The 9,454-nt window shown below is 20.7% G+C and overlaps 1 protein-coding gene across 1 annotated transcript, besides 4 other annotated features; it reads left to right on the forward strand.

The window, feature by feature from the left end:
• Positions 1–962: 962 nt before the first annotated feature.
• PGAL8A_00268800 (Plasmodium exported protein, unknown function) lies at positions 963–1,830 on the forward strand (the record flags this gene model as incomplete). Its single annotated transcript, XM_028671665.1, has 2 exons — positions 963–1,154; positions 1,282–1,830. 2 exons carry the CDS (start codon positions 963–965, stop codon positions 1,828–1,830), a joined length of 741 nt encoding a protein of 246 aa, XP_028528295.1.
• Positions 1,831–3,973: 2,143 nt separating this feature from the next.
• Positions 3,974–4,401: a repeat region.
• Positions 4,402–5,506: 1,105 nt separating this feature from the next.
• Positions 5,507–7,359: a repeat region.
• A 193-nt stretch (positions 7,360–7,552) lies between these two features.
• Positions 7,553–8,117: a repeat region.
• Positions 8,117–9,253: a repeat region.
• Between the last annotated feature and the right edge of the window lie 201 nt (positions 9,254–9,454).

Raw genomic sequence — 9,454 nt, forward strand, 5'->3', positions numbered from 1 at the left:
AAAAATATATTTAAAAACTTCAATAGTATCCTTACAAATATTTGAATGCAATGCATACAATATATTTATTTGATATAAATAACAAAATAAGTACTAATTACTATTGATTAATTTTTTATACAACAAAAATACATATTAAAAAATATTTTAATCCTATATCTTACTAATATTTTTAAAATATAGTAATGCATAACAGTTGAAAACTAATTTTAATAATATAATGTATTATGAAACATATAGCTATTATGTATATGGTTCATTATAGTAAAAATATAGTAATAAATGCATTAAAAAAAAATTTGAATAATTTAATTTTTCTAAAAATGGCGCAATCACTTAAAATAAATATTTTCTTTATGGTTTTAAATAATTATAATTATGAATAAACAATATTTGAAAAAATAAATAAAAAAAGAAATTAAGAAAAATATCTAATGCTTTTCTTACTTTAAAATTATTTAAAAAAAATAAAAACGAAATATTCAACATTTTTTACATCCTATAAGTATATGAGAATAAGTATATAAATAATTATATATACATTACAACTTATATCAACAAAAAAAATATAAAGAAATTATAATTTTTCTAATATTTATATTTTTTATTATCAAAAAAAAGTAAAAAAAACTAATGATAAATCAACAATATTGGAAGAATTTTTTATTGTTTATGTATCTAATTTAATTTGTTAATATAATTGTTTGTGATAAAGATACTAACATTAGTACACTCTAAATGAAAAATTATTGAAAAATAATTTTTTAATTATAATTTTATTTCTACAAATTTTTTTATATATTTATTAACTTTTTTATAAGTTTAACTATTTTTTTTTAAAAAATTGAAATATTAATCTTATTAAATAAAAATCATACATTTTAAATATCACAAAAACAAAAATAAAAAATAAATTCCCTTTTGAAAAACTTATTTTTCATTTTTATATTACAAGAATTAACATGGGATACATTAATGTCTCAATCACCAATCTTCCAAGTAGTTTATCTTCCATTAATAAGGATGTAAAAAAAAATTTTATTTCTTCATCTTTTAATAACAAAAGGAGATCTGAAAATAAAAATCACACAAATATTATATTTTCTAGGATTTTTACAACACTTACTTTTTCTTTATTATGTTTTTTGTTACAAGTAAAATGCTTCTCTTATTTATAAATGTATAAATTTCATATTTTATCAAAATATATACATGTATTGAAATACAATTAAAATAAAGAAATTATTTTTTTTTAAACTTTTTTTTAATAATTTGTGACAGTGTATGTATAAAGCAGATTCTACGGAAAACCTGAGGCCGACATTTAATTTAAGTTATCTAAGGAAATTATCAGAGAATGAAAAAGAAAATTCTATGGGTAATGTTGAAGCACCGACTAATGATCAAAATGTCGACATTGAAAATTTTAATAGCGAGTTTGAGGATCTAGAGACTAAAATGAATAATGAATGGAGAGAATTGGAAGGTCTTCAAAGAAAAAAAGAGGATCATATATCTTTTAGTTCATGGTTAACAGTTCTTTTAAAATTGGAAGGAAATGATCGTACACTCATGAGAAGATGGTTTGAGGAGGGAAATGATATGCATACACAATGTTCAATTTATAAAAACACAGATAGAATTATGTTTGAAACATTTAAAATAGAACAAAGAGAAAAATGGTTTGCAGATTATCAGAATCCTGATTGGAAGCAACAAATGGAAGAAGAATGGAAAAAAGTAAAGGAGAAAAAAATGGAAAATATAGGTATTTGGGAAAATCAATTGAAAAGTAAATGGAATGAATGGTTTGCAGCAAACTTTGATTAAAACAGTAATAATTTGGAAAGATAGTGCGTAATATACTTGTGTAAAGAAAAAAAATATATAAATAAGAGGAAGAAAAAAAAATTTTTTAAAAAAATGAAATAAATATTGAAAAAGTCCTTTAAAATAATCAAAATAGTAGAATATCTTGCATAAAAAATAGGGATAAAGAAAAGAAAAACATAAAATAATTATATACTTTTTTTTTCTCTCACATACTATTTATGCCTACATAAAGAAACATTTATAATATAATAAATATTCTTATATATAGAAAATTTATGTTTAATTAAATTGCATTTATATTATAAAATTGAATAATGTTCATATAAAGTATAAAAGAATGTTTATAATTCATTTAATAAAATTATATACTTTTATAGTGATATTGTAAATTAAATTTGATTTTGTATCATATATTAAACTTAATATTACTCTTAAATATATATTATTACTTAGAGAAAATTAACATATAAGTGCCCATTAAGTAAAAATATTATAACTTAATATTTTAGTTTTTTACAATGTAAGAATTTGTTATCAAATTCATTATATACAGAGATATATGTATCAGCAAAAAAAAAAAAACAATGCTGTATCTCATTAAAATTTCTTAATTCTGATGTTAGTTAACAGAAAGCTTTAAACTCTTTACCTATATAAAATATTTATTGGAGGTAAAGTAAATAATTATATTTGAATGATATATAATGTATTTAGATATTTAATAATGTAAATAAGCAATAAATATTATATGAAATAACTTATTTATCTTATAATATGTACTGTAATATACATGAAACGTAAGTATTTGCATATTATCATTTCAATATAGTTTAACTAATATATTTATTGCTAAATTATTTTTAAGTAAAAAAATTAGTATAAATTTCTTTCCATGCTCTTTATTAATTTGTTTGTTCATTTCTCAACAGAGACAACTTAATAGGAAATTAACATATAATAATAATTACTCTCATATGTTGATAATCGTTAGGGATGTGAAGTCTAAAAATAATGCTAACACAAATTTTATTTATATATATATTTAATGTATATGCAAATTTATTCTTAGAAAAAGTAAAATATTTCTTTGAAGAATAAAATAAAAATAAAATAATTTTTTTTTTATAGAAACATTTTTCATGTTATAAAAATGTAATCGATTTATTGTTTGTTCAAAGATGTTTATAAGGTAATGATTTATTAATTGGGAATTCATTGATTTATGTAAAATATTGAAAAAGCATATTAATAAAGAACATTAAAGTAGTTTCTGTTAATTTTTGTTGTTGTAAAAATGTATTTATGTAAAAAATAGGTGAACTTCATCTAGTTTACACATTATTTTATTTAGTATTTTATAAGAATTCACTTAATTTAACAGAAAATTTGCCTTATTTTTAATAAAAATTAATTCTTTAATAAAACTTTTCTACTATGTAAAACAATATTCTTATATAAAATAATAAAATTACGTTGGTTTTATTAACAGTCTTATAAAAAATACATAAAAATAAAGCAATAGAAACAAATTCCTTTTTGTTTTTCTTTTAGATTAATTTTTCACAGATTAAAAATTAGTTTATTTAAATATTTTACTGATTCATTAACTTATTGTTTAAAGACTTTTATAATACGTTGAATAGTAAAATTGATAAAGAGGAAGTAGAGAAAACTACCCTTATTTTATTTATCATAAAATTAATTTAAGTAGGTTATCATATGCCTCTCATATGATTATTTATTTACAATATATTAAACACTTTTATTCTAAATATTATAGTTTTTATAAAACTATGAAAAAAATATAATCACACTATACTTTTTTAAAAAAAATGATAAAAAAGCAAAATTAATTTTTTATATAATTATATAACTAATTCCATGCATAATTTATAAATATGCCTCTTAAACCTTTAAGAAGACATTAATTTTTTTTGTAACATACTTTGTGGTTTTTCTATACCGACAAAAATTTGTTGTACATGTCATCAAAGACACATATCCATAAGTGTCTAATAATTATCTTTTATGAACAAACAGATCCTTAAAAAAGGCCACTATCATTATATAAATTCTTAAATAGATCTATGATGTATTTTATTGATTATGCCAAAAAGACAAAGATAAAAATTTTCATGATAATTTTTTATTTTTTGCTTATTTTTTGATGTCATATCCTTTTCTTATACGTTCATCTATCTTATTATTGTTGTTGTTATTTACATAATAAAAAGAAAAATTGTTTCTTTCATAAATATTGAAGTAGATTTCAGGTTTCATTTTTTTCATAATATTTGGTTTTTCCTCATTACTTTCAGTAATACGTACTAAATTTTTTGTTTAAGTTTCATATATCTCCTTTGTTTTGTTATATAATAGTTTGTTTCATACAGATATAATTTTAGATTATCCCTATTGCATATAGTTAACGTTTTTAATTTTCATCTATAGTTTTAGTTACTCTACATGGGAAGAACAAATATGGTTTGTATTGATTATTTCCATTTTATTGATTTATTGATTTAAGTTCATATTACGATAACTAGTAGGAAATAGTGTTACCTTAATTAATAACCTTAAATGTACTTATCCGTTTATCTTAAAGTTTATTTGGATTTTTATGTACTAATTTTTTTATATCATTTAAATAAAATCTTCTCTTTTTTGATACATTTTTGGCGATAACTTCAAAAAAATAGACTATATATAATTCATTTCAAATATAACTACATATATTTTGTTATTAAATATCAATGTTGTTTGCTTTAGCATACCTTTGATTTATTAACTGTTTGTTCAGTAACTGTGCCAATATTGAACAAACAGATTGATAAAGGGTATGTAAACTTTACTTAATTTAATTTTTGTTTAATTAAAATTTTATTCTAAAAATTTTTGTTTTAATAAACATTAAATATTATTTACCACACAATTATTTTTTTCTAAAGTTAATTAACTCTTCATAATGTGACTTCCTCAATATTACATTTTAACATAAAATAAAATATACACTTTATAGTTATTTATATATTCACTAATCCCCCGCAGAAAAAAAAATTAAAATTTTATTTATAGGTTATATTTTTTTTTGAATAAAAAAAAATATTATCTTAATATATTTTTTTATTAAGTCAGTTTCATAGGCCAAAAAAAAAAAAAAAAAATACATGATATTCTTTTTTTTAAATTGTATAAACACAGAAAAAATAAAAAAAAAATTATTATTATTTATTTAATTCTTTTTTTTTTTTAGTGTATTCACTTTTAATGAAGAATATATATATAATTTTTTTTTTGTGTACATACTTTTTATAGTTATTCTAACGTACGAATTTATGATTCCACATTATCCCAGCTATTTAACATGCACAAAATAAAATGTTTTTATTCTATTTATTCATCTATATATTATACAGAGAGCTCTATAATATCATAGATTACATTCTACAATCTTGAAAAAAATAATGACATTTTATTTTATTCTCTCTGAGTTGCCTTACAATTCAGAGTCTTCTTGTGTCTTTTTATTCACATTATTGTCTCCATTCTTATTTAATTATTATAGTTCTGTAATATCTCTTATATAAATATCAGGATAGTTTTTTTGTTCTAATTTACGTAAAGTTCTAGCTTTTTCATATCCTTTTCAGTGATTTGTACTAAATTTCTTGAGTTTTGTACATTTTTTTAGTTTTATTACCCAATGATTTAATTCTAGAAAATGGGACAAATTCTTTGTTTCATACAGCTTATAAGCGCTACTTTTAACCTTTCATTTTTAATTTTAGTTATCTCACGTGATAAAGACAATTGAGGTTTACATTGATTATTATCAATATAATGTTTCAATCGATTTTTTTCAAAATATAACTTGCATGAAATAATATTATCAACATTATTATCTTTAGTTGCTATTAGTGGTTTTTTTTTTCAATCATTTAAATATTCATGCGCTTGTTTCTATTTGTTGTTTTAATAAATTGATCTTATTTCTAAAGTATTTTTAGGTAATAACTTTTAAAAATCAACACATATACAGCTCAACCAAAATATAATATGATGTTTAACCTAAAGCTTCGTAAGATGTATTATTATATATCAATATGTCATTTTTCATTATTTCTTCAATATATATAACTTTTTCCTCGTATATTATCTTAAATAAATAATCGAGGCTTTAATGAAAGTTTTAATTATAACATTTCCTTGAGGATAATAAGAAATTGTGTAATATAATTTTATTTGTAATTCTTATGTGACATATTTTTGAAATTCTTGATTAATATAAATAGAACAATCATCAGTAAAAATACTTCTAGGACATCCAAATGTAGGAACCCAAGTATTTCTCATCATAGAAATTTCATCAATGGAAGTAGGTGTCATTTTAATGGCACTAGTAATATAAACCGTTAATAATAATCCATAGCCATTTAAATATATTATTCTTTTCTTATGTCTTAGGTCTAATAATATCTAACGATATGATGCCAAATAAATTAGGTTTTGATAATGTTTGATTAATATTAGGCTTAAACTTTCTAATACTGATTTCGTAACCAACTAATCAGTTTAAAACTTATTTCTTAATATTTAAAATAATACTAGACCAGCAAATGTACTTTGCATTTTCTTTAAAGTTTTATTGACTCTGGGATATCTGACAAACTTATTACTATGGAATTAGTGCATTAAATGAACCACATATCTTTCTGATATATGTAACAACCCTCTTTTATAGTGAATAAGAAAACCATTTCTCCATGCTACATATGTTGGAATATTATTCTTTTCTTCTTGAAACACATCAGCTATTTCTTAACAAGTGGAATAAATCAAAAGTTTTATAATTTTTCGGTGGTTTATTATAAAAAAAAGTCATATAAATAGGAGAAAAGTATCATTATTTATTAATCTAATTATTCAATCACCTAGGCTGTTTTCAATCTCTTAAACGTGGTCAAATTCCATATTAAATTCTGATAACCTTAATTTCTATCTATATAATTTTTTAGTGTTAGTAGAATATATTCCAACTATATTCCTACAATCAATCTCGATCAATGCTTTAGATATTTTAATATAATAATCAAATGCTTCGTAAGCTATTGCTATTGAATGAAATTCTTGTTTTGTTGTACTCTATTTCCACTGAACGTCATCCATCTTTTATGATGTATGATAAAAATATTTAGTTTGAACAGAATCATTAATCTAAGCTAATACAGATCCTATAACATAGTTAGATGAGTCAGTATAAAATGATATAAGGTTTTCTATGCTGAGAAAATGGCAAATAAGTTATTTTACTTACTTTTTCTTTTATTTATTCAAAAATACCGAGAACGTTCTTTATTCCAGATGAACTTTTACCTTTTAGTTTATAATCAAACTAGCTTAAATATACATGAGCAAAAATTCCTATTATAGTTTCTACAATTATTAGGAGCCTCTACAAATTTTCTCAACTGCTTCTTGGATCTAGATCTTTTTGCTCCAATTATTGTTCTTATCTTATCTAATGAATTCTAAGTCCTTTGTCATCGATAATGTATTTGGTTAATAAAAGATTTCATTAACCTTTTTGGAAAATAAAAGGACTAGTTAAATGAAGTATACGAAGTTGGTCATGCATATGCACACAAAAATAAAAAAAATGATGACTTTTTTTTGTTTGTACTTTTTAAAAAAAAGTACAAAGACTGTCAGGAAAAAAGGATTTCATAAAAAAATGTAAAAATAGTCAGGAAAAAAAATTGATTAAAAAAAAATCAAATTTTTAAAATATTTGTTACTAAAAAATAAATGAATAAAAAAAAAAAAAAAAAAAAGAAATTTTTTTTTTTCAGGAGGAATTAAATGAAATATTTTTATGATGAATTTTGTAAAAGAAAATTTTATACATATAACAATAAAATTTTCATGTAATTAAAATTTATATAATTTATTTTTGTTTATGTTTGTTAATTCAACAGCAATATAAAATAATTGCTGAATATAACTCATAACAAATAAACTAGTAATTATAATTAATTAATAATTAATGTTAAATAAGTATTTAAAATTTTAATAAAAATAAGGATTTTTATTAAAGTAAATAAATATTTATTGAAATAAAAGCATGCTGAACGAAGTAGATTATAGTTAAAGATCACATGTTCATAGCAAATAAAAATATATATAAATATACAAAAATCGTAGAGGCATCTCTACATGCTCTTTATTAATTGCTTTATTCAGTACTATAGTAAAGTCCCCGAACACCCAATTAATAAATCAATATTCTAAGTAAGCTATAGATGTTTTAAAGAATTCACATTTGTCTACATTTATTCCTAAACTATTATTAGTAAGTAATCTATATACTTTTCCTAATACATTAAAATATTTATAAATTTTGTTTAAATGATGATGTTATCAATGTACATAATCACACAGTTTTCTTTAATTAAGTCAATAAAGATATTTTACATAATTCTTTGTATATGTGTAGGACTAGTTTTCATAAAAAATAGAAATATGTCAAATACAAATGTTCCACGCTTTGGTATCATAAATTTAGTGTATTGTTTACTATTTTCATCTAGTGCTATGTTCTAAAATTCATTTTTAAGATCCATTTTTGAAAACATTTTAGTAACATAAAATATCTGGTATCTATGTTTAATATGAGATATAGTATATAAATCTTCCAATATATATTTTTTCAAATACCTATAAATTATAGAAATTCTTTTACTATCCTTCATACTAACACCATATGCGGGGTTCAATTTTCATTATAAACTATATATATATAACGTTTTTTTTTTATCATTTTACCAATTTTATTTTCAATTTCAATTAACATCTCTTTACTGAAAGGTATGGGATTATTTCTATGAGATTTTCCTAGAATTTCAATAGAAATTTTATATTTATCTGATACTTTACTTATTTTGTTTATTTCAAGCAATGAGTTATATTTGAATAGTTTTCTCAATTTATCCTTACTTTCTTGAAACTACAGATACGTTTTGTTAATAAAATTTTGAATTATTGCTTAATTAATATTTTTTTCTCTCTTTTTTTATCTTTCTTAGATACTATTATATATATGTAATTGTCATTATTCTTCATAATGTTATATCCTGATTCATAACTACACTACCACTGGTTGAAATAAGTGGTTTTCTATATTTACTATTGCAGATCTTGTTTTAGCCTATTTATTTGTTGATTTCATACTAATTACAACTTTTTTAGACATGTATACCTTTTCTTCACTGAATATTTCACTAAATTGATGAAACATATAAATCTGTCTTTGCGTCAATTTCTTTGGTATATGAATTAAATATAATATAAATCTCAGATATGGTATATAATAAAACATATACCTTTCCTCCATTTATTTAAACTATTCACTTGGCATTTATACCGAATCCTATATTATTTTCATTGCTATGTAATTTATTAATAAGTGATTCACTTATGCTTATTTCTTTTTATCTCTCTCTTGTTTTTTACCATGTTATTTTACACTTACTCTTTCTTTTTGTTTTTCAATGCTCCCTTGTTGTTTATCCAAATATTTACTCATTAATACCATTTTTTTCAAATTAGTTTAATTTTTAATAAA

This window comes from Plasmodium gallinaceum (genome assembly GCF_900005855.1).
Source record: "Plasmodium gallinaceum strain 8A genome assembly, contig: PGAL8A_v1_81, whole genome shotgun sequence".
NCBI classification, from domain to species: Eukaryota; Apicomplexa; class Aconoidasida; order Haemosporida; family Plasmodiidae; genus Plasmodium; species Plasmodium gallinaceum.